Source organism: Schistocerca piceifrons, chromosome 1, assembly GCF_021461385.2.
Source record: "Schistocerca piceifrons isolate TAMUIC-IGC-003096 chromosome 1, iqSchPice1.1, whole genome shotgun sequence".
NCBI lineage: Eukaryota > Metazoa > Arthropoda > Insecta > Orthoptera > Acrididae > Schistocerca > Schistocerca piceifrons.
In genome coordinates this window covers 829,443,132-829,470,557 of record NC_060138.1, presented here as the reverse complement: position 1 = coordinate 829,470,557, position 27,426 = coordinate 829,443,132, and the positions used below count along the sequence as shown (strand labels likewise).

Below are 27,426 nucleotides of genomic sequence, written 5' to 3'. Positions count from 1 at the left end.
CTCACCACTCCTAAAGTGATTGTCCATTGCCCACCCAACCTGCACAACATCCTTGTCCATCCCTATGGTGCTCCCACTCACAACACTTTGGCATAGGTATCATATCCTTGTGGCAGACAGTGCAAGACCCACCCAATACACTCACCCAGCATCTCCTAGTCCAGTTCTGTCACAGGCATATCCTACCCTATCAGAGACTGGGCAACCTATGAAAACAGCCATGTCATATAACAATACTGCTGCAAACACTGTACAGTTTTTTATGTCAGTATGACTACTAACCAACTGATCACCAGGACGGATGGCACTGCCAAACTCTTGCCAAGCGCAAAGTTGACCACCCAGTAGCACAGTATGCAGCTCAGCACACAACATGCTTAATTTCAGTGGCTGTTCCCTCTACCACCAGCTTCTCTGAACTACGCAGATTGGAGTTATCCTTACAGTGCATTCTCCACTCCCATAATCATCCTGGACTCCATGTCGGGTAACCCACCCTGCACCCAACAGTTTCCCCTGGCTTGATCCTGTCGTCCCTTCCAAATTCATGTCGCCACATTGTCTCCAGCATTCACTGCTCCCACCAGTAACTACAATCATGTGTTACATACCTAGCCTATATACCTGCCACCTCACCCTCCTGCATTTGTAGCCGCCAAACCAATGGATTCTTCTAAGCTGCTAGCCATCCACCCTCAGCCCCTCTCCCTGCCTCGTGCCTCCCTGTCCCTCTACCCACCCCATATGACACGACCCCCATCACAACCAATCAACCTCAGAGAAATGAAGCATTGGCACTGTTAATCCAGCCGGCACTATATAGGGGCACAGATAGGGTGTGTGTGTGTGGGGGGGGGGTGTTACTCCAGCTCATCAAAGAACAAGATAGCAAGTGGGTTTTTTTTGTGCCTGCCGACAACTCAACGCTTCTGCTTTTGGTGAGTAGTCTCCTTTAATCTAAGAGTATTTACACTGTACAAGAACTGTCCTAAAACTTCGATACAGATTGTATTAACTGGATGAAAATTTCATTGCGATGTGCTGTGTTCTTCATTTTGTTTTTTATTTACAGCAGCAATTTGATCATACCCCTGCACAGTGCATGTGAAGTGTGCTTCTCTTTACCCATTCACTGTATACTTACCACAAGTCCATTTTCTTAACTTAAATTTTTGTACACCTTTCATAAACCCCCCCCCCCCCCCCCCCCAAAAATCTGTTCTATTTTTCCCTCATTCCCTCCATATTTTTACTGAACTTTGTTATGTAGAAATTTGTTTTTAATGAATAAATGAGATGAGAGAAACAGTTTATGGCTGAGTAGGTCAGTGTTCCTAATACTAACCTTAAAATTTGCTTTCAGTTTGTTATTTTGCAGAAGTTTCAAAAATTTTAGAACTAAGAACTCTACCCCACAAAATATCCTTCAGTTTCATTAAAGAGTTATTTATGACAAACCCCATAAAATATATTTCACTAATTTAGCAAACATAAGCAGTTGAAAACAGTTTATAAACAATAATAAATGTCATTTGAGAGCATTGAAATCAGAATTTTTAATCTGAAACAAAAGTGAATTTTACATATGTCTTATTATGCATGTATAGACTTGTTCATTTAGGAGAGAATCTTCTGTCCAGTACTCAAATTTTGTTTTCTTGTAATGTCCTGTATTTACTTCTTGGCTTCTTTGAATGGGCTTTTGCACTGTAGATCTCAAATTAATATGGTTGGACCCAGATTATTTTGAAAATATTTATTTGAGCATGTGTATTTTCAGAATAGTGTTGAGATCCTTCCATTAGTTAAACTGCACATAATTAAAATACCTACATAATCTCAGAAACTCACTATCAGCACACATCTGTCAAGCTGCTTGGTAAACACACATTTTTTCATTGTCATTTGGCTTCCTCAATGTGCGGTATTCAGGCACCACGAACATTGTAACTTTATGCATACAAGAAATACCATAAGGGCTAGATGAAATAAAATTATGTACCTCATCATCATCATCCTGCTGAGTACAGAGTGTTATTAAGGGGTAAAACCACAGTAGAAATAAATATAAGGTTTTCTCCTTATCACCCTGTAGATAAACTATTGCTTCCTTAAATGGCTTAAGTAATGCTATGAGGAGGTATACAGTGGTCGCAAACTAGCATTTTATCAGAGGTGCATTTGCTATCTAAAACAGCCTTCACTGATTCAGTCTGAGAATGTTCTGATTGAAGCATGTCAAAATAATTATTCTGTTGTGAGTTGAAACACATTGCTTTAAAGATGAATTCAATTTTGCACAGAGACTACTTCTCTTGAAGTAGGAAACCATAGGTCGTCATCATTTTCCAACTCCAGTTTCCCAGGTGTAGAGAGGAAACCATAGGTCTAAATAGGTCTAACTTACTTAAGAACAGTTAATACATAAAGACATTTTCTTACAAATGCTGTTCCTGCAGAGCATGCTTAAAGATTGTGTTTGCACCGTGAGCCATGCATCGAAGATGTTTATATATGCATCAAGAGCCTCAACAATATTACTGGCCTAATCTGTGACTGTGACAAATCTAATTTTGGCAAATATTTTTTTCCAGTTTTTGGGCATTGGAAAATTCTGAGCGCATTAATACATATTTATTCAAATGCCAGTCCGAATGTAGAACACCGTAACAGACATACATGGCACATATTTGTAATTACCTGTCTATAAGTCAATTGTACTCGCACAGATACCAGTGTGAATAGCACACACTATGGCAGGGAACACTTTTCTGGGCATTTTATTACCAAAGGTTAGTGTTTTTCTAGTTTCACTTGAAAAGGCACAAGTTTTTATATCCACTGAGACATATTTTTTTCGTGTTTTGATTAATGTTTACCATGAATTTAGAAAGCCTTCTCCCTCTATACTGATAAACGGCCTCAAGGCCTTGGCACACACTTCCAAACACTTGTCAGCCATTAAGTCTTTGTCCTCTTTCAAAATACTTATGGAGTAAGCAAACTGCTAGTCAAATGTCATAACACATACTCAAGGTTCCAAAATGAATGTTTAGTAACTTTTTACACAATTTGCATTGTGAGACACCTACTAGTTTATTTGAAGCTGCCTCATAAGCGCGCACAAACTTTTCCCATGCTGTTTCATGGCTAGTACATATTCCCCAACTCTAAATTTCTCACCAGTGATCCTATAATTTGATTTTTTCATTTTACTGCTCCCACTAATTATAACACCTAATCTGCAGTGAAACTACCTATGCAGATATATAGCTGCCCATTCATTAGCCACATTGGATTGATTGTGAAAACTTGTCGGGTGCAGCAGGTTGCATGGAGCCCACGAAACTGGCCAGGCTTGCAGAAACATGAGTTGACCAACTTTAACCATAGTGGTTCAGTATACATGTACTCTTTGGTTTCCATCACAACAGGTTGAGCTGCTTTAATGGTTGTGTCAGAGACAGGGGCAGGCCGACTGAAAGGAAAATTTGTACACCTCTGAATCAGATACGTGTTTTGAACAGAGAACCTGGGTTTCCTAATCTACATAGAATGTGATCCATATTGCTTTCCTAATTGCTTTATTTGATTGTTACCCTACAAGATTTATAGTGTGAAACTAATGGCAAAATAATTCAAGAGATCTGCATAAGTACTTTGTGATGTTAAAAGTGTTGTGTGATCCAGTGACATAATAATCACGATAGATCAGAACCAGTTTTTTTTCCTTTGAAATATGTTGCTTTGATGTTTGATATTTTTCCACTGCAGTTCAAGTGTTTGAGAGAGAAGAAATTTGATCTGTAACAGGAATCACAATTAAAATGTTACTTTTCATGTGATAAATAAGGAATTAAAAATCAGAATGTTTTTCTGTAAAAGTTAATACAATCAAACATGTTATTAAAATTTGTAGAGGTAAATGGGAATAACAGTATGTAATTAAAAGCAAAATAAAAAGAAAGACCAATTGAAGGTTGAGTTCTGTTGAGGTGAAATAAATCGTGTGGGAGAAATGGGTAGTAAATGTAATAGTTGAGCAAAAGGAATGGGTATATGGATGACTGACTTTATTATTAGTGTTTGTGTAAATTGGAAAGCACAAATTGGTGGAAAATGGGAGAAGATGAAGAATTAAAATAGTAGTCATGTTAATCAGATGGAGTGGACTGTACAAGTGTGTAGCATGTGTGGGGGACACAAACCATTGTAAACAGATCAGGGGAGTAGAACCTCTGGACATCATAACATTTCCAGTGCAAAAGATGAAAGTCATCTTAATCAGTCAACAAATGTCACTTATCAGCAGCCATTTACACCCACTCATGAGCAACTTATCATCTAGTTTGTCACCTTATTCACATGTTTGATGTCTTAACTCTCCTAGTAATCCCCTTCACTTTCCTTTATTGCCTACAATTGGTAAAACAGTGCATGATGAGTCTTTAAGTCATATTTTCATGATGTAGGGATGGAGGTGATACTAGTGGCAAATTGGTAATTCAGCTTGCTTGGTCCCTTACACACCAGTCATGATACTGTTAACATCAAAGGAATAAATGAGTTGGGTTGCCTGAGCAAGTTGGCAAATTTCATTGCTATCCCTTGGAAATTCCTGGAGAAGTTGTCATATTGTTAGCACATCCTTGTGGTACACGTTGCCTAGCATTCACCAAATGTGAAAACAATAATCTTTTGTAAAGAGGAAGGGAGAGATGGATTTCAGATTACAATACTAGCTGCCTCTATGTTTTGGCCACTGCCCTTTTGATGTGTTTCATTGAGGACACAGATTGAAATTAGGGGCTAAGCAAGTGTCCATTGTGTGTTGTGTTCATTCTGAGGAGGTCCACACACTCACTTTTTTGAATGCTTTGCTGTGCTGATACCCATAGAAAATTCATCCAATTTCCATTAAAGTACACTCAACAGCTCTAGTAGCATGATGAGCTGGAGAAGGTGCATGATGGCTACTGCCTCTACTGCAAACACTGAATTCTTTCAAAGGAGACTCTATGTCCATTTGTAGACCAGGACAAGGTGCTACCTACATATGATTGGTTAGCTGTTTCTAACTCACTGAATATTTTAATCACATCTGGCCTTGCATTTGCAAGGTTATCATGAATTTATAGTTAATGGTTGCTGTTTGACATTTGAGAAGCTGTATGCATAGTAACTTGGTGAGGGCCATTTATTACCAAACAGAAACAAAACTGTAGTGTGTGGTATTAAAACTATACATTGCATTAAGCAATACCGCTCTATTTGTCTCTTTGAATTTTTAGCTTAAAAATTAAAACTAATCCATGTACTAATCTGTATTCAGCTTCCGAGGTCGGTGTGTCAAACAGACATGATACAGACGGAGACAAAAATCAGGAAGGACAATGCTCCATATCCAAACAGCATAAGGAACCGCCAGCTCTCGCCCCTGCAGGTTTGTTGGCATGCATTAGTGTAACAAGGCATTGGTACGTAGTCAGATGCATTACTAACACTCTACTCTACATGTCACATAGGATAACTGAGTGTGGCAGGTGGCGGTATTGTGACTAATCTGTTTCCTTGTCTCCACTGTGTAGCATAACCTTGTGTGTTATTCCAATGTATATTATATACATGTCTGTTAATGTCATACATTTGTGTGACTGTAAGTTACAAATAAGAATATTTGTTATTGAATAGTTGCTGCATACTTAGTGATGTTTGGCTTACTACTAACTTAGAAATAAACAGTGAGTGTGAAATAAGATGAAATGACAGTCTTTGGCTTTGTGGAGTTCGTGATGTGATTGTTTAAAACCTAAAACAGCATTCTTACAAGGAAGCATACACGGGTCACTGCAATTGAACGAAAGATGAGAGCAAAATTGATGACCCCTTGGGTGTATGCTTCCTTTGTTTGTCCTAAATAAACACTGATGGTGCCATTGAGACTATTCTTTAAAACTCACAGTTGTACACTACTACTACTACTACTACTACTACTACTACTCCTACAATAAAATTGAAATTGTGTGGGGACAAGACATGTCTGATTGTTTGGTTTATTGCCTACTTGTTATCCCCCCTTCCGCACACGCGCGCGCGCGCGCGCACACACACACACACACACACACACACACACACTCTCTCTCTCTCTCTCTCTCTCTCTCTCTCTCTCTCTCTCTCTCTCTTTTTGTTTAGTTTAGTGCATATCTGCCCCCGTGTCCTCTCCCCCTACAATGCTAGGTACATTATTCTGTTGCTTTTTCTCACTCAAATGTTTATCCAACATGGCTTTTTCTTCTTTCCTTTCCATTTTTTAATCTCATTTACATGTTAGTCTCCACCAATTTAATTTCTCCTACAAGAATAAAGGTCTGGCATTTCAGCTTTTTGCTTGCAATAAATAAAGTTGCTGTGCAAGATTGTTTCAACTTTTGAGTTGGTAAGGAACTGATGTCCAGTGGTAATTTTACTTCCCCTTTGCAATTCTTCTAAATTGTTTGTCACACTTGCTTGTCAGTTTTATGTGCCTAATACATGGCTGCATTTTTGAAAGTTTATTGATCAGTAAATTTTACAGCTCGTGTTTGTTCCTTGGATCAGGGTAGATGTCAGCTTGGTTGTAGTGCTTTCATTTGTACCTGTTTAATGTTTATAAGGAATTTATATATATATATGTATATAATAGTGATTGTTGGGTTCAAATTAATGATATGAATATAATAGAGGGAAACATTCCACACGGAAAAAATATATTTAAAAACAAAGATGATGTGACTTATCATACGAAAGTGCTGGCAGGTCGATAGAAACACAAACAAACACATACATACAACACAAAATTCTAGCTTTCGCAACCAATGGTTGCTTCGTCAGGAAAGAAGGAAGGAGAGGGAAAGACGAAAGGATGTATATAATAGAGTATTTTTTCATTTAGTTAAGTTTTTACTGGCAGTGTGTTAACACATAGGCATCCACAGTCTAGGAAATATTTAGTATTAGAGAAAAATAACTTTGGTTAACTTAATAATGGACTTTTATGGATGTTAAAAGAACTCGTATTTAAGCGGTATCTTCTAACTATAGCTGAAGCACAAACAAATTTCATACAAAACACTTTTGTTAGACATGTTCTTTAGGGGGAAGGAAATAAAGTTGTAAGACAAATTGCAGAGGAGCTTAAGAGACATTCTGGAACTTAGATATTTGAATGCCATGTACCAAATTATACGGTAAATTGCAGAGAACCATCGAATATGTGATACTAATTTTCTTTATTACTTGGTAACTAGTTTAAAGCCTAAGCTTATTATCAAATCATCCAATAAGCTATGCAGAATCATACTTTATAACAGCCACATGACTGTTCATTCTTGATAAACACATCTTATAAAGCAGGACAGGGCTAAACTTCATTCACTTAACTGAGACACTGAAGTGCGGAAGGTATTCTGTATCTGTCATAATGTGTGGTTTTGCATAGCTTATTAAATGATTTGATAATCAGCTTAGGCTTGAAACTAGTAATTAAGTAATTAAAAAATATTGCAACTTTGATGGTTCTCTGCTCTTTATTGCATAATTTGGTAAACCACACAGTTGCTGAGGTCTTGCCTTCCAGAATGCTGGAAACCAGTAAACAATGTCATTTAATAAGACATTTTTGCACACACTCTGTCATTATTGATATTTTAATTTTATATGATAAATACAATATTTGTATCTTCTCAATTATTGTAAACTGTAGAGATAGAAACAACTTTGCAAATCCATGGTGTTCTGTGTTGATGATCTAGAAACTTCTTTCACAGAATTGATGCGGTGTCCAGATAACAGCTGTTCACGAGACCTTCAGCAGTCTTTTTTATGGTTTGTCCCCCTCCACTCCCCATCGCCCTGTCCACTGGGTGGGATGGTGGCCGAGCGCAAAAAGCTGTTCGAACACTAAGTGTGAGAATGTCGGAGGAGGGGAGGGGATGCAACAACACAGATTCAAAAGGAGATGAGTCAGGCATCTTAAACTGTAACAGCAGCTCTGCAGCTCCATTTATTCTGCAAAAAAGAAAGCAGTTTGCTTGTGCAAATCAGACTGAAGACACCACTAGTGTCACTCCAGGTTTTACTCAGCTTGTAATAGTGAAAACAAAAACACTATCTATTAAAAACATAGCCTCAAAGTACTGTGTGAAGAAGCTGTAATCACAATTTTTACACAATTTCATTAAATTTTGAGAAAGTTGAGTTAAAATTGCTTGTGTTTACAAACTAGTGTAGAGATGTTGTGTATGAGCATGGGAGACCACCAGACTACTAAATCTTTAGAAGTAAATGTGTAATAAATCGACTTTTGAGCTTTAATTTCAAGACAATTGAGCCTATTCCCATATTGTACTATATCAAAATGGCACACATAAAATGGGACATTTTTTTATAAAGAAAATTAAGATCTTTTATACAAAAAAAAATGCTACACATTTTTATATGGGATATAGATTTAGTCCTTTTTATATTTCTTCTGTGAATACATATGGCACTATTTCTTTACCAAAAAAAGAGATTTGTTGATTTTTTAAATAAAAATTAGTGCTCCACAAGGATGGTGATAAAATATATTGCAGTATAAAGTAGAATTTCAAGGAGGTAACTGAAAGAGGAGGGGAGATTTATGATCGAATGTTCATCTCTCTTCTGTGCAGAGATAGTGGCTGTGCCACAGATGACTCACTATCATGATTGTTAAATGAAGTGGCTCTCATTCTCAGGTATTGTCAAAGAGTAGCCATTTCAGATTTTGTGTCATGCATAAGTACAGTTGCCATGTCACCTTAACATTTATAGTTTCTTGGGCATTATTTATTTTCTATGTATGAAGTATGTGTACATTTAAATTTTTGAGATAAGTTATACCATATGAGATTTGTTGTGAAAGTGTGTGTGGATTTTCTGCAATATCTTGAATGGGCTTTAAAGCACATTATCTGTTAGCAACCAAATATGTACATAACTGTAAAGTTCATAATTTAACAGTATATAGTTCTATTTATGACATTTTACCTGAAGGCAATTAACAATGTATTGCATTAATAAAAGCAGTTCATTTAAACAAAATGTAAAATAACTGCACTCATCAACCCACCTACGTTGTTTATTTAGTTCTCATATATATTAATTATGTTGCAATCATTTGTGAATCACCAAATTAATTCTTTGCTCATGGTATGTATGTATATATTGTACATATTGTATGTATGTATGTACCAAGAGAAAACGCACGTCAGTTATGTAAAATTAATTTGTGTAGAATTAAAGCGATAAAGTTTTGTACCAGTATACAGTGTTTCCCTTCGTTTGGGTTCACAGATTTGTTAACTGTTTACTGCAACATGATGTTATGTTTTTGTGATACTTTATTTCAGAATGCACCTTGTTATGTACAGATAATTCAACACTATAAACTAAAGCTGTATGCCAGTTTTATGTTCAATGTTGCCATTTCTTGAAGAATGGAATGTTAAAGTATTGAATGTATAATAAACTATATGCCATGTGAAGTTGTTATTTTATTCCAATTGTCTTGTAAGTTGGATTTATCAAAAAAACATTATCTGTAAGTGAAGGAATAAATGACAGAGTATGGCTTCTATGTAAATATTGATGCCATTCCTTAGCTGACTTCACAGCAATATTACCATTTTCTATATTTCAGCCATCATTTTATTGTAATACTTGACATAAGTTGTTTTTCATTCTATTTGCACTGTTGTTGTTGAAATTTTGAAGATTACAATATATTAAATTGCACTTGACTGCAGCATTTGCAAATTATATAAAAAGGTTAGGAGCCTCAGCCGCAAGAACATAATTACATTAGTCGCAAATATTTACATTTGAGAAACTAAAGTGCCTATAGACAATGATTATTCAAATACAATGTGCAAATGGCGTTCATTCATGTAAAAAGAAATAATAATTTGTCAATTATCAGTTACAAGATTCTCCAGGTTGTTATCATGGTTTTAAATTGAGGTTGCAATGAGACAAAAGGAATAGGCATATGGACCTGAATGAGAGAGAGCTGGGTGGTAATCAGATTGCTATCAGCATGGAGGAAGACATGCCATGGGCAGCTGGAAGTGTTTGTGGGAGTGTGAAAGTAGCAGGCAGGCATGCTTCAAACGATAGGTCATATTTCCTGGTGACAGCCATGGAGCCTGCAGCAGGGCATATCTTTTGGCAGTGGCCAAACTTGGTTGCCCACATTTGCGGCAGTTACACTCAGCATTAAAGTGTATATGACTCATGCCAGGAAGTGTCTCCTTTGCCGTCTGTATGACAAGTGTCCTTTCCTTCCCATCTTGATTATAAATATTTTCCAGAGCAATCTCTGTGTGTTTTCCAGAGCTATCTCCCTGGCTGTAACCAAATACCCAGTTGGCGAGCTTATGTTCCTCTTCAGGCCAATAAAATTATTGTTCACCATACTTCTTTACTGTTTTGTGCTGCCCACAAATCCCATGGCTGGTTTATCACACGCCCTATATTGCCGCCAAAATTCCTTTTGCCTATCAAACTGCATGTTACCAGTTAACAGTTTATGTTTTGTGACCCCTTAATTCATCCATTTGTCACCTCCTCCTCCTCCTCCTCCTCCTCCTCCTCCTCATTGTCATCCTCTGCTAACATTTCCTTTCACTCCAGCTTGGCACTGTGTCAGGTATGCCATAGTTCCGAAACTTCTCAGGACAGTACATGCAGATGCTAAAAATAGTTTTATAACAAGCATCCTTTCGCCTAGGTAATGTCTTACCTCCAGTTCTATGAGGTGTTTGAATCTGTGCCCCTTCCAGTCTTCTCAACACCACAGAGAAACATCCATATAGGGTGTCAAAAATTTTAGCTCTCCAGGTGTACAATGCCACCCTGGGATGTCTCTTGGCCTCATCAGGTGCGTATCTTTCACAGGAAAGGTGAGGTGAAGGGTGGGGGGGGGGGGGGGGGGGTGCCAGAGGTCCTGTCTCAGAGTGCCGATAGGCAGATAGGTGCATGTCTCCTACAGAGGTAGCAGGCCCTGGAGGCAGCTGTTGTCTTGGAGGTGGGACATTGTATGGTGGTTACATTACAACACGAAGTGTTTATATTTGCTGAATTAAAATAAAAGATAGTCAGTTACTTGCTTTTTATCCTTTTAGGCTGTTGGAGTACTGCTCTCGAACTGTATTTTATTTTTAACATGCTGACTATTACACGCACAGTAATGGATGTTTCATCAAAGGCCAGTGGGCACGTGGTGTAGGGCATGAGGCTCTGCTGTGGCTGGTAGTGACTTCATGGCAGTCAACATATTAAATCTTTTCTCATCAATAATATCTTGATATTTACGTTGAGTCTTTTACTTAACCATGGAAAAGGTAAGAAGTAGTTATGGAGGAATCTTTGTCTTTACAGAAATAGCATTTACATTTTTATTTATTGGAAAGTGTATTTCTGTCAATTTTGGGTATAATTTATTCATCAACTTATATGAAAATGTTCTATGATCTTTATTTATTAAAGGTATCAGTTCCTTTAAGCCAAAAGAAAATTAACAACAGAGAATGTTTTAATAATGATTCTTATTGTGAGGCATCTTGATTTTGCCACATTTATTATTTAGCTTCGGCAGTGCTATAGAATTTTGTGGATACTACCAAAGTAACTTAAAAACAAACAAAGGTTTTCCGAACAAAATACTACTGCTTAAGTTCTCTAGGATTTCTCGCTCATAAACTAAATATTAACTGAAGTACACTGACCTTAATTATTAATAAATCATTACATTTGCTATCAGTGAGGCACTTGGTATGTTATTTTCGCAGCAAGCATTTCCCTGAGTACCCCTAATCTGCAGATACATCTGGATGTCTTAAGGCACACACCTTCACACAGTTAAAATTTATTTAGTAAATATTGACCTAAATTTGGAACAAAAGAGCCACATATGGTAACCAATCAACACAGTGTCATACAACTGAAAGTAGTGTAGCTACAACATCTATTTAGTTTTCACCACCACTGTTGAATGTGCCTGTTCAACGAAGTACTAATTTTACTTCACATAAGATAACTTTTGACACTTAGTGCTTCCATTCATTCATCTAAACTTTTTCAACGACTACCATAGTACTAACGATGAGTACTCTGATTAGTTCAGTTGAATTTGTTCCTCTATGGGTGAAATGATTATCTCTTTAATGAGGGCAATATTTTATTTCAGTACTGTCTGTCACTTTCTGAATCATACTGAAGTACTTGGACTCACATTTGTTTTAAAAAAAGAAGTTTATTAGAACCAAGGCCATTAATTTAGCTGTTTAATGTATGTGAATGCCACCATTATATATCCTTTTGTAAAAAATAATTTGCTCTCTGAAAATAGAAATTTAACAACTTGAGTTCCTCATAATCAATCATGTTACATTAGAAGGAAGCTAGAGGTAATCAGTTTCCAGGGTGAGAGGGGCATGCTAACTGGGTAATAGAAATACTTGTATGATTGGAAACTTCCAGAGTAAAGATGGCTGTTTGTGATGACACACAAAAAACTTCATTAGGGTTAAAACCAGCTCTGTCAGTGGAGCTATTATAAAAAAAGGAAAGAAAGAGGAATGGAACGGGTGAAGAAGGAAGACAACAAGATAGACAGATAACCCTCCACCCTAGATTGCTGCACTCTGTGTGGGAGGCTTGTCTTCCTATCAACAAACTGTAATGTTTTTCAGACTTTTTGAGTCGATGATATAGCATATCGCAGAACTTGTTTTGCCCCATGAGACCCCTCGAATTCACTCACTGCTTTTTGCATCTATTCTCTTTGAGACATGCAAATTATCAACCCTTCATATAGAAAAACCTGTGACATATTTTTAGTGTCCCTGTCAGGTTTGTCGTGTCATTTTCCTGGTGAGCAGCTCCCAGTTGCAGTAGTAAGCACACCCTCCACCATCCTTCTTTTGCCCATGGAATAAGACACCGGCTTGTGTGGATGAGCCCTCGACCCCATTGATGCAGGCAGACCCATTGTTAGGCCAGCTTCCGCATTATTCTGCTGCTCCAGAGATGCCTGCTGTGTCGGTATTGGCTTCTTTGGGAACAGCTACATTGCCAGGGAAGCTCATATCCTCGCCAGCTTTGTGACAGAGGTTGCAGAATTAAGTTTGCATGTTTGGCCCTATGTGACCTTTTCAGAAGGTTGGATTTAATATCTCCATCAGTGGACATTGATACTTGGTGTTAATCTCTTGGCAGAGTAGTGTGGCTAGCCATCACAATGTGCATAAAGCATTGCAAGGACAGAACCACTGATCCATGTGTTTACCTGCTAGTGGCGATAGGCCAGAACCATCAGTTCTCGCACTATCTTTGCATTTCAACTCCATTGGACCTGGCCTTTGCCTTACCCCATGCTCTGTTTCCATGTGCATATTTGTTCAGTTGGTCACGCTGGTTGTGTTTTGTATTTGTTCCGGTGCTCATCTCTGTGTATTGTCTGAACTCTCAGCTCCCTTGTAGATTGACTAAAATGTTGAGTTTCATTTCCTCTTCTGGAGTTCTGCTCCCTGGCTTTGTAATCGAGCCACTGTTGGCTAGTATAGTTTACATTTGTGCCCAGAGCAAATACAAAATTCTTAAAGTTTACATATACGACCTTGTTACATAGTTCTTATTTTTCACCTTATCTTGCCTTTTATTTGTTTCCTCAGTTTCTAGAATTTATTGTATCTTCCCGTTTCCAATTATCTGCAGGAAAAGTGCTAGGTGTGATAAATACTAAAAATTTTCCCGAATGAAATATTCACTCTGCAGCAGAGTGTGTGCTTATATGAAACTTCCTGGCAGATTAAAACTGTGTGCCCGACAGAGACTCGAACTCAGGACCTTTGCCTTTCGCAGGCACATGCTCTACCATCTGAGCTACCGAAGCACGACTCACGTCCGGTACTCACAGCTTTACTTCTGCCAGTATCTCGTCTCCTACCTTCCAAACTTTACAGAACCTCTCCTGCGAAACTTGCTTTGGTAGCTCAGATGGTAGAGCACTTGCCCGCGAAAGGCAAAGCTCCCGAGTTCGAGTCTCAGTTGGGCACACAGTTTTAATCTGCCAGGAAGTTTCATATCAGCGCACACTCCACTGCAGAGTGAAAATTTCATTCTGGAAACATCCCCCAGGCTGTGGCTAAGCCATGTCTTTGCAATATCCTTTCTTTCAGGAGTGCTAGTTCTGCAAGTTTCGCAGGAGACGCTCTGTAAAGTTTGGAAGGTAGGAGACGAGATACTGGCAGAAGTAAAGCTGTGAGTACCGGACGTGAGTCGTGCTTCGGTAGCTCAGATGGTAGAGCACTTGCCCGCAAAAGGCAAAGGTCCCGAGTTCAAGTCTCGGTCGGGCACACAGTTTTAATCTGCCTGGAAGTTTCACTCAAAATTTTGTAAATGTGAAACACTTACAATTAGAAATGATCACCACTCGTAATCTTTTCTCTAAGGAAGATCTGTCAAAGGACCTAACTAATTTTATCATTTAGTGGGTGGACCATTGTTTGTTTGGCTTGAAATGAACAGACCCCCTTGTTTGATTATGTTAGGTTTTTGAAGCTTTCCTTCCCTTGCCATGCACAGAATTTATTTTCCACATTCCTACTTAGTGGCTGTGCTATCCCCTTACTTACAATTTAAATTTAACATTCACAGTTCTTGTTTCCCTGAGAGTATATGTTTGTTTCCTTTTGCTCTCCTTGTCTTTCACACTGGCCTTCCAGTTGGAAATCAGAACTTTCTGATCTCTCTAAATGCTCTCAATAGCCTAACATATTACTGACTTGACTCCAGTCTTTTCCACTGGTCATTCTCTCTGAGATTTAGTATTTGCAACTTAGTTTCCACTTAGTAGCTTCAGAGCAGATCTTTAACTTTGAAGGTCCTTTCAATTTTTGTGAAATCCTGGAAACTTTCCCAGTGCAGCATGCCCCACAGGATGCTGCCTGCTTCTAAGAGGCTAAACAGAATTCCAGTATTTCTATTTTCTGACCACAAGTCAGCTAAATTCTACGAAATATTTTTAAAAATAGCACTGGGTGGACATCACCTATGGGCTTTCTTGTTTCAGCATTTTTTTTTAAATTCACTGCTGTTCCAAAGCACTTTCTTTTTTTACTGGTTTCAAATCTTTCCAGAAAATATTTACTGTTCCCCAATGCATACATCAGTTCTTGTACTGCAAAAATTGATTTTACATATATCTTTCTTTCTGCTGTTGTATCTTAAGATTTTCTTGTGCAATATTCTATGGGAGAAGTGAGGCTGAAATCATAGTCTAGCCATCATCATTTGGGTTTTCTGTGGTTTCCATAAATTGCTTTCACATCCTTGTTGAGCATTGGTTGTCTGTCTGGGAGTTTCACAAACTTGTTCTGCAGTGTTTGGCAGACCCTGTGAGTCGGTTTTCATGCACATGTAGAGTGACAGTTAAGCCCAAAAAAGGAAAAAACAAAAAAATTCCTTTCTGCTAAGTTGATCTAAGGTAAGAACTGTGTTTGTGCAGCTGATTTTCAGGAGAATGATTTATGTTTAGGCAGCTACATTGCGGTGTAAGGGTGTATCTTTGTAAATCTTTGTGGTTGATCAGGTACCTAGATTGTTTTATATTAATACATTTATTGTTAAATATTTGCATGTTCCAGTGATCAAAACTGGAGATGTCTTGCCATGATGTGCGTCAGTTACTTCACAATAGTTTTACACTTACTCATTGAGACTTATGGTAACATGTTGACAGTTATGTGATATAAGATTTTTAAGTCTATTTCTTAGGGACGACTGCAGTCATAAAACAGTCCCCTCAGTTAGCCATGTTAGACTTTCTTTACAACAATTTACAGTATTTCAGTGTCCTTTTATCACACATTAATAGCAGAGTAGCTAACAACTATTATTCCAGAACCTCGTCATAGAAATTCTCCCAAAATCTTAAGGGAGTTTGGATGTATCTCAAGACTGTTATGGGGACAAATTTAAAATGTTCCCTCCAAAACAAGAATTGTGAAGCTACTGTCCCTCACACAATTCCCACATTATTAAAAAGATGACTGATGTGTATAAAGATGCCTTGTGGATGTGGGGTGCAGGAAGACGCTGTGTGGCACCAGTCAAACAGCCAGAAGTTTCCAAATTGCATTATTATGGTTCCCCACTATGGTTTAATGAAGAAAGCAACAGTGTGGCTGAGGCACCCAGCAACCTCTTGTATGTGATACAGCAATGCTGACTGACTGCAGTGGCAGCTGAGTAGTGGCTTATGAGGCAACAGCTGATGTCAGCAATGACTCTGGTCCTGGCAGACTCTGCTAACTACAGCCATGATTGCAGTGGCATGACTTGCGTCCTCACCACAGTCCAGTGGGCATCAGGCACGTGATGCAATGGCACTGACCCGCTGCCCATCATTGACAGCTGGCAAACTGCATCCCAGGGGCCATGCTGGCCAGAAGTGGTGACAGCTCCAACTTCTGTGGTTTCAGGACAGATTGCCATGTCATAGAGTCAAACTGCAGCCCATGAACAACGTTTAGGGGGGCACCCCAAGTGTCACAGCCCTGTGGAAGTAGAACTGTGATACTAATACAAGTGGCTTAAGTGTAAAAGGCTAGCTACATATATGCTTTCAGGCTGCATTTGCTTGAGCTTTGCTGTGCCTTGTTAAACACTTGTGTGCTAAACACCTTTGTGTCTGCTGGTGAGGAAAGGCTTCCGCCTTCTTCCACTTAGGTATTACTCTGTCAACTGTTTCCACACCTGACCAGGCCGCAACATTGTGATGACTGTGTTGCATTTCGTAAGGCATAACACCTACTCCTGCCTGCGGCTTGCATTGTTACAGTTTATTTCCTATTCTGTGCATTTCTGACCAAATATGGTAGCAGCACTACAGTACCCTCCTCTTGGAAAAGACCTGTACCCTCGGGTTTCCTTAAACTAGATTATTCTTGAGCAACACTACAGTGACAAATTCCCTGGCAGCTGGCCCTGTTGGCTTTGGTCTGCTTCTTACTGCAGTTCACTCTTATCATTACAATCTCTTATGCACTACTTGTGCTAAGCTCTGTCATTTCCTTTTTAGCTTAACTTCACTTAAAATTATAATTCCCTTACCACCTCCTAGGTTGTGGAAATCCAGTCCACCTGGGTTTCAACAGTGGCTGGGTCCAAAGTTGTTCTTGTGTTCCACTTCTTGTGCATGTAAACAAGGACTACACTTAGCAGAATAAGTGTCACTGCAGTTCTTGGTACAGTGACGGTCAATTTTGTTTCCCTGTGGTACTGGTTCTCCCCATATCGATCCACATTTTCTGACACTGTCTCCATGGAGATTCATCTTTCCTGCTAGTTAATGGATTTGTATATGGACTGAATAAACTTGGGTCCTAAAGTCTGATTCATCATAGTCAGATGCATGGCAGGTAACACTTGTGTAGTTTTCTGTGACCAATACAATTGAGGCTGCAAAATGTTCAGAGGGATTATTACTGAAATTGTGGCAGGTAGATGGAAAGTAGGTCTCACTATTTCACATAATGCCCTTTTTACCAACAATCCACTTCCATCTAGCTCTAACTTGTTGTCATGAGCCTCGCTTTTTAGAACGATTGGCTACTAGTATCACTTTATCAAAGGTAGAGTACAACCAATGCGCCTCAGTCTACTGGAAGTACAACTCAGGCCTAATCACCACTGGCTTACAATCCTTTTTCATTTTCTGACCCAGCAGTAGCTTCACTACACGGGAGTTCTGACCTCTTACTACAATGTTTAGACAAGCCGTAACTTCACACCTGTAACACTTCTGCAGCTTTGCTTCTTCCATTTCCACATGCCTTTTCTTATCTTCTGTGATCGATAGCAATCATTGCATTTTTACCCCAACAGACTCCTTCAGCATCACCCACTTAACAGGATTATGTGGACTACATAACATTGATACCATCTCTGCTTCCCTGCTATAGGAAAGGAAACTGAAATGTACACCTTTGCTCCAACAGTTCTTGCTTCTACTGTGACTAGATTAAAATAGAAAGGCAAGTTGTTATGGCTAGGTTTCAAGGCTAATTTTAATTACAGCAATAGCTCTTTTTGCACTCGTCATAGTCGCTCCAGTTATTGATCTGGTGACGACAAGTTTATTGCCAGTAATACTTGCACAGCTAGCTGCATGGCTTACAATGTTTCTGACTCCTCTCTGTGTGCGTCCCAAATACTATTCTACAAGGACTGCAACCACTTTGTTAGCACTACTCCCTATCCAATATTTCAACTTTGGCCCATAGCCACTTTATGTTCCAGTTCACTGATTCTTCCACAGTGTTTGCAAAGTTCATTACTTATCCAGTCAGGCAGCATAATAACTGAGTATTCATTAAGACATCTTTCTCCAAACTTTTGGTTTGTGTAGTGTGTCACTCACTTCCTGCCTTGTTTCCTTTCATCCATTGTTTCACTTCTTCTACCATGTTGTCCATCCTTCTGATGCCCTACTTGTCAGCTATTGCAAATACAGTTTTCAGAAGTTGTCCCCCCACATCGATCCAACTTCTCCTCCTCCTTGTATGCAATATAATCCCCTAAATCTGTGTCATCTCGTTCTTTATCCTCTCAAAAGTCCCATGTGTCCTGATACATAGCCCTGTTAACTCCTTTAAGCACTCTGTGACTCTCCACACCCTTCTGGAAATTGTTGAACACTTACTCTAGTCGTCTCACCTAGTAATGCATTATCACACATTAAATAGCACCTGCACCACACAGCAGTGACAGCACTACCCATTCCAGGTGTTGGTTTTGCAATGCTTCTACTCCAATGATAATCAGTAGCACAGCTATGGTCCACACCATGTTGTCACCTGACCTACCTAACCTGAGGAAAAACTTCTCATTCACCGCCCTGCACCTTCATTTTGACTTTTCCCTTCTATTCCAAATCCAAATTTCCTGGAATAACATCTGGAATCACTTGAAACAGTTTCAAATGTCCCACATGTACAACTGTCATCCTCATTGGCAACAGACTTGACTTTCACTGGTGACATAGTTTCCACAACTTGATATGGCCCTTGAAACATCACAAAATTTTTTTTCTTCCCCTTTGGAATATGAGAAGTCAATAACATTAGCCATTGGGCTCACTTCTTCTTCTTGCTTTTCTATTCCCTATCATTAGCCCTGCACGCCGTGTTACATATTTGCTTTAGCACTTGAACTCCTTAACTGATTCTCCTGTATTACCCTTCTTAGTTTTTAGCATGTTGAACAGTGATGGCAGCTTATGACCCTATATTACCTAGTATGGTGATAATCCCGTATTCGTGCATTTCTTCAAGTTGTACACTGAGACCACGTACCGTAAATGTCCCAACTGGTACAGTGTGTGTTCACATAGTATATTACCAACTTCCCTAAAGGCCTGTGCTTTCTTTCCATTCTACCGTTAGCTTGGGGATGAAAGGGCCCATCTGTAGTTTTTTCACACAAAAAAACTCACACAATTCCTTGAACAAATCCTACATAAAGTTGGTTCCCTGATCCATCATTATCATCTCAGGTGGTGGTGGTGGTGGTTGTTGGGATGTTTAAGGGGGACTAAACAGCGAAGGTCATCAGTCCCCCATCGTCTCAGGTACCCTGAACTTCAGTAACCAGTTTTTTACTAGCGCTTGTGCCACTGTTGCTACCAGTTGGTTGGCATTGCGACCATTTACATGTTTCTTGAAAAATGGTCTATAATCATGAGTACATATTTATTTCCTGCAAGCATTTTGTTGAAAGGACCTAAAAAATCAATCCTGACAAGTTAGAATTATATTAATGCTTCAGGTAACCTGTGCGATGTTATCCTTGTCTGACACAAATCCACTCTCTGTGCAGACTGTATACAATTCTGTATATATGTTTGTCCACCTTCAGCTTCTTATCCTCCCACCACTATCTCATCTCTCTGCTAGTCTCCTTTTGGTAGACCTACAACCCCCATGATCTGCTGACATATGATCATTAGTCTCCCATAATACTCTATCTCTCAGCTCTGCTGACACCACCATTCGCAGCTCAACTTAGTTCCTCTGCACACCTACCCATTTGTATACAAAACTGTGACTGCTTATTAAAATGTTTAATTTGATATGCATTCTCTGTGCTGTCTGCCATTCTTCAAGCTCATTACCACATATTTGTAACACTGCTAGTGTCTTACTTAACCTGTCTGCATTCCCAGTTTTTTTTCCAGATTTATTTATGATCTCAAAATCAAACTCACTCAATCATACTGCTCATTATGTCAACCTACAACCTACTAGACAGAGCCTTCGACTGAGTAACCATTTTAACATTGCATGATCTGTTATCACTCACAACCTTTTCCCATAGAGATAATACTTGATGTAGGTGATACCATAAATAAGGCTCAACATTTATTTTTATTTTGTGGAGTAATTCTTCTCCACTGGATGCTCTGTGCCCTCTATCTCTTGAGACAACACACAACAAAGTGCATGGCTGGGTGCACTGCATAACGGAATAAATTCCTTATTGAAATTCAGAAACACTAAGACTGGTCTTGCTGACATAACTTCTTTCAGTTTCCCAAAGCATGCTGACAGTCCTCTGATCAAATAAACTTTGAACCTTTCTTCAGAAATTGTGTTAATAGTCTGACAATATCCTTTTATGAACCTACTGTAATAATTCAGGACGCCAAGGAACGATAGTAGTTCCTTCACCGATTCAGGTACAGGATATTCACTGTGGTTTTAACTAGCCTTGGGTCTGTGTGAACCTCGTATTAACTAATTATGTGACCAAGGTATGCTACTTCTTCTAACCCAAAATCATACTACTCTGTACTTAAAGTTAAATTCATGGCTCTCAATCTCAGGAATAATTCCCTAAGGTGACGTATGTGCTCCTTCACATCACTTGCAAGGACAATTATATGATAAAGATATGCCATGCATTGACGTGGTTTCATTCCTCTGAGAACTCTGTCCGACACCCACTGAAATGTCGCCTGTGCTTTCTGCAATCTGAAAAGCATCCTCCTCAATTGATGATGTCTACAGGGTGAAGAAAGTGCTGTTTTTGGTCGGTCCTCTGAAGTGACTTCTAGCTGATGGTAATTATTCCTTAGGTCCCTCACTGAAAAACACTTGCAATGGCCTAAATGGCCTGTGGTTTCCATAATGTTTGGCTAAGGGTAGGATCCTGTTACAGTCTTGGCATTATATTTTTGTGGTCCATCCACTGGTTTCTTCAGCTCAACAACAGCTCCAACAGCCCCCCCCCCCCCCTCTTTCAGCATCCCCATGGGCTATTACTTTTCTCAATAATCCCACACTTCAGCTGCTGATCAATTAATTCCTCCAGAATTAGCTGCAAGTACCTTGGAATTCTGGTGATTCATATCCTGTTGGTATTCGGTGCTGCATACTATGCATTACTGGCAATGGCCCTTCTGGAAGAAACAAACTTCTGAATTTCACCAGTAACTTTTCTGTAAATTCCGTATCAGTCTCTTTTAGGAGCTTCTCTTTCCTTTGTAATGCAGTTTTAACAGGATTCGGCGATTGTCTGTGGTGAGCACCCTTGTGTCCCACTCTTCTTCATCCAGGATGTCCACGTAATCAACCACCCCTTTCTTAACCTTAAATCCTTGGCACAAAATTATCCACAAACATAGGTGTCAATTTTTTCACTATGTGCCTCTTGTACATGTATAACTCTTATTTTCACTAAACAACCTGCCTGATCCAGTACTTCATTTTCTTTCAACAATTCCACCCCACACAACATCCCTAGTGGTTTCTTGGTATCCTTAGGTACACAACTGTGTGAATTGACTGTTAGTGTGATTGTTTGCATTTTGAATGGCGTGTCATACTTGATAGATTTACCTTGCAACATGGCTACACTGGCAGCAGTTTTGTCCAACAAACATTTTCCCATAGAGCTCCACCATGTGCTGCCGGAGGTTTATTTTGGCACAATGCTGATGCAAGAAATCCAACCCCAGAATTATGTCACAGCCCTCTTGTGTGGCACAATCTCTACACATTGTTGGAGCTGAATTGTACCCAGGAAAAGATCTATGTCCACCAATCCCAATGGTGTAATTATTTAACTGGATAGATAAAAAGTCTACTCATCAAGTGGCAGCAGAGCACACACGAGACTGTTGTGATTAGCAAGATTTGGAGCCAGTGGCTCCTTCTGGCAGAAGGGTTAAAGGGGAACGTGTAAAGCTAAAGGAAAAGGACTGGGGAGGTCTACAAAAAGGGGAGACTTACTGTACAGGATGAGAAGGAAAGACTGATTGTTGGGGACTGCATCGGATGAGATTTGTAAACCTGAGAGCTTAAAGATGGAAGACAGGGTAATATGCAAGACAGAGAGAGCTACTAAAACATCATGCATGAATTAATAAGAGTGAAAAGCTAGATGCATTGTATGTAACAGAGGTGGGAGGGTGCACTGAAAAATAGATGGGAAAGACAATGAAAGACGCAAAACACTAAAACAGAGTGAAGCAAGGAATAGTTACAGTGAAGAAAAGCTGAGACAGAAGAAATTAACGTAAATTAAGGCCATGTGTGTGGCGAGAACCAAGGACATGTTGTAGTGCTAGTTCCCACCTGCAGAGTTCCGAGAAACTAGTGTTTGGAGGAAGAATCCAGATGGTGTGTGTGGTGAAACAGGTGCTGAGGTCACGAATTGTAGAGCATGCTCTGCAACAGGATATTGCGAGTTGCCAGTATATACCCTCTGCCTATGCCCATTCATCCTAATTAATAATTTGGTGGAAGTCATGGTGATATAGAGGGCTGAACAGTGTTTACGTAATAGCTGGTGTATGACTTAGTTCATTGAGCAGCTGGCTCTCCCTTTGATATACATTTTGACACTTACAGGGCTATTATAGGTGGTGGCAGGAGGGTGCATAGGCCGAGTCTTCCAGTGGGGATAGTCACAGGGGTAGGAGACATAGGGTAGGCAGATGAGTGTAGAAGGAGCATAGGATCGAAAAAGAATATTGCAGAGATTGGGAGTGTGATAGAAAGCTATTCTAGGTGTGGTGGGCAAAATTTCAGACAGAATGGATCTAATTTCAGGGCATGATTTTAGGAAGTCATGGCCCTGTCGAAGTAGCTGATTAACACTTTCCACACCAGGTTAATACTGAGTCACCAATGGTGTGTTCCAAAGCTGTTTTGTGGAGGGATCAGCAGTACCGGGATTGGATGTGATGGCCCAGGAAATCTGTGTTTTAACTAGGCTCTGGGGTAACTACATGCAGTGAAGGCTGAGGTGAAAATGGTGGTGTATTGCTGTAACTCATGCATGATGATTTAGTAGTAATCTCTGTATTGGATATTATCCTGTCTTTCAACTTCAAGCTCTCAGATTTTCAAATCACATCTGATGCAGACTCCAATAATCAGTCTTTCCTTCTCATCCCATATGGTAAGTCTTCCCTGACCCACAGTTCTGGGTGACTTTCCTGGAGTCTACCCCATTTCATAGACCTCTCTAGTCCTTTTCCTTCACCCTTCTTCCTTCCCCTTCAACCCTTCTGCCTGAAGAAGGGGCCACTGGCTCCAAAAGCTTGCCAGTCACATTCTTTTATGTGTGTGTTCTGCCACCACGTGGTGAGTATATTTTTTATCTATCCAATTAAACAATTTTATCAATAATTTTGTTGTTGTTATATAATCCCACTGGTGTGACATATCTGGTGGGTTCCATTGCTTATGTTCCTACAGATCTCCAATGACAGCCAACATATGCACCCCTTTGTCCAAAAACTTCCTGCAATTCTTTTTCTGTACTGTTTCTCTGACGACACTATCTATCTTTGCATATGACTTCGTTGCATCTAATTTTACTGGAAATACCTGTATGTGGACCTTGGGTTCCCACTGACATTTAACATGTTAACATCTGCCTCTTTCCTTGTACCCTACATCTGAAACTACCATTACCATTATGCTGTCTTCTGCCTCTATTCTCTGTGTCCCACAGCTGGCGACATTGCTTCCAAACATGTCCCATCTGCCCACATAACATCTTATATTTGCTGAAAACAATGTTTGTCTAGCTTGCAGCTGGATGATATGTCAATTTCCTCACATTCTACTGCCAGTCTGAGAACTGTGCACAGATCAGTCCGTACTCACCTTAACACTTCTGAAGGCAACCATCTTAAAAATGTGTCAAGCACCCTCACATCAGCCTTCCATAAAATTACTTCATTCACCACAGCATTCTACTCCAACTAGTATATGTAACCATTGATCATGCTTATTCTGTCCACAAATTCTTCTACCGATTCCAAGTCCTCTTTGCTACTGTGCCCAACTGCTCCCTAAAATGTGTGGCACTGTTTTGCTTTGTATACCTTTGTGCCAACCCCTTCCTGAAATTGTCAAATACCCAGCTCTCTCAAAAGCCTCTGTATAATCCACATAAGCTTTTGCTTCTCCAGTTAATCTTAATTTTGCTTCCATACAAAGTTCTGCATCAGACCATCCTTGCACCTCTGCCAAATTCCTAAGATTACCAACAAGTGCTTTCACATCCTCAGTTGATTTACCAGAGAATGGAGCAACTAAACTTGCAGCTATCAAATACACTCCTGGAAATTGAAATAAGAACACCGTGAATTCATTGTCCCAGGAAGGGGAAACTTTATTGACACATTCCTGGGGTCAGATACATCACATGATCACACTGACAGAACCACAGGCACATAGACACAGGCAACAGAGCATGCACAATGTCGGCACTAGTACAGTGTATATCCACCTTTCGCAGCAATGCAGGCTGCTATTCTCCCATGGAGACGATCGTAGAGATGCTGGATGTAGTCCTGTGGAACGGCTTGCCATGCCATTTCCACCTGGCGCCTCAGTTGGACCAGCGTTCGTGCTGGACGTGCAGACCGCGTGAGACGACGCTTCATCCAGTCCCAAACATGCTCAATGGGGGACAGATCCGGAGATCTTGCTGGCCAGGGTAGTTGACTTACACCTTCTAGAACACGTTGGGTGGCACGGGATACATGCAGACGTGCATTGTCCTGTTGGAACAGCAAGTTCCCTTGCCGGTCTAGGAATGGTAGAACGATGGGTTCAATGACGGTTTGGATGTACCGTGCACTATTCAGTGTCCCCTCGACGATCACCAGTGGTGTACGGCCAGTGTAGGAGATCGCTCCCCACACCATGATGCCGGGTGTTGGCCCTGTGTGCCTCGGTCGTATGCAGTCCTGATTGTGGCGCTCACCTGCACGGCGCCAAACACGCATACGACCATCATTGGCACCAAGGCAGAAGCGACTCTCATCGCTGAAGACGACACGTCTCCATTCGTCCCTCCATTCACGCCTGTCGCGACACCACTGGAGGCGGGCTGCACGATGTTGGGGCGTGAGCGGAAGACGGCCTAACGGTGTGCGGGACCATAGCCCAGCTTCATGGAGACGGTTGCGAATGGTCCTCGCCGATACCCCAGGAGCAACAGTGTCCTTAATTTGCTGGGAAGTGGCGGTGCGGTCCCCTACGGCGCTGCGTAGGATCCTACGGTCTTGGCGTGCATCCGTGCATCGCTGCGGTCTGGTCCCAGGGCGACGGGCACGTGCACCTTCCGCCGACCACTGGCGACAACATCGATGTACTGTGGAGACCTCACGCCCCATGTGTTGAGAAATTCGGCGGTACGTCCACCTGGCCTCCCGCATGCCCACTATACGCCCTCGCTCAAAGTCCGTCAACTGCACATACGGTTCACGTCCACGCTGTCGCGGCATGCTACCAGTGTTAAAGACTGCGATGGAGCTCCATATGCCACGGCAAACTGGCTGACACTGACGGCGGCGGTGCACAAATGCTGCGCAGCTAGCGCCATTCGACGGCCAACACCGCGGTTCCTGGTGTGTCCGCTGTGCCGTGCGTGTGATCATTGCTTGTACAGCCCTCTCGCAGTGTCCGGAGCAAGTATGGTGGGTCTGACACACCGGTGTCAATGTGTTCTTTTTTCCATTTCCAGGAGTGTATATACTTCACTGTGCAGACTGCTCTTTTACCAGTGTACAAAACTCCATATTAAATGCTGTCAGTTGTGCTAACCTTTCCAACAATATGTGAACTGCATCTGGTTCTGATACTCATTGCGTCCCTGATTTTGTAAAAGCCTTGTTCTTCTCAATACACATTCCAAAACGCCAACAATTGCAAGAGAGACAAAATAAAATATATTAACTTAACTTTTACATCTAACCATTTTGATTCTCGCCAGTGTCTAACCACATGACCATAATGATTACATGTGAAACATTCTACTGATACTGATTCTGTATATAGTACTGAATGACCTTCCAGCTTAGACTGCATGCATTTATCAGGTACTAGACAGCTGTGACTTTCATTACCTCTTAAGTGTGACAAATCCACAGGTTTCTTACTTTTAACAAAATTCACCTTACAAAGAGCATGGCAGTAAAGATTCTTTTCCATCATCGAGACACTTTGACTGCAACAATTAAATTTCTTTACTCACCACACTGTAGGCTGTAGGTCCAGGTGTTGAGCTGACACCAGTGAAGATGCCTGGTGGATTTGGAGTGCAGAAAGATGATGTGCAGTGCCTGTCAAACAGCCAGAAGTTCCCAAATTACTTAATTATGGCTCCCTGCCATGGTTTAATACAGAAATCAGTGGCATGGCTGGGGCATCCAGTGGCCTCATGTGTGTTGTCATCCAGCAATGCTGACAGTGCAGCATCAGCTGAGCGATGGTTAGTGACACAGCCACCTCTGTCAGCGATGACTCTGGTCCTGGTGGCCTCAGCTAACTATGGCCGCAAGTGCAGTGGTATGACTTGCACCCCCAGTATTGCCCAGTGAGCAGCAAACTGGTCCCATAATTGTGTGGCCCATGACCCTGTGTTGATGGTCATCAAACTGCTTCCTATGGCCTGTGCTGGCCCAGAGTAATGGTGACTGTGGCTCTTGTGGTTTCAGGGTGGACAGTCCCATCGCAGAGCCAAACTGTGGTCCACAAATAGCATTCTGGATGGCATCTCCTCCAGCATCACAGGCATGTGGTAGTAGAACTGCGATACTAACACCAGTGACTATAATATAAAATGACTAGATACACATATCAACAAGTAGAGGAATTACAGACAATGGCTATATGTGGGCACTGATTGAAATAAATGGATAAAGTAGGAAATTTGTGCTGGACACACACACACACACACACACACACACACACACACACACACACACACACACACACACAGATATATCTTCAGTAGCCACCAGTGTAGAATGGCTTTTGTTTTCTTCTGCTTCGGTAC

At 40.5% G+C, this 27,426-nt stretch overlaps 1 protein-coding gene across 2 annotated transcripts in view; it reads left to right on the top strand.

Moving 5' to 3' along the window:
• LOC124714599 (protein outspread) overlaps positions 1 to 9,537 on the top strand; it is a 758,909-nt gene extending 749,372 nt beyond the window's left edge. Inside the window, exons 27-28 of one of the 2 annotated variants that reach the window (XM_047243036.1) lie at positions 5,333 to 5,443; positions 7,806 to 9,537. In XM_047243036.1, coding sequence (XP_047098992.1) covers positions 5,333 to 5,443; positions 7,806 to 7,942 — 248 coding nt within the window. In that variant the 3' untranslated portion in view covers positions 7,943 to 9,537. The remainder of the gene's footprint in view (positions 1 to 5,332; positions 5,444 to 7,805) is intronic. The other variant, XM_047243037.1, reaches the window with a different exon arrangement.
• The last annotated feature ends 17,889 nt before the right edge of the window (positions 9,538 to 27,426 follow it).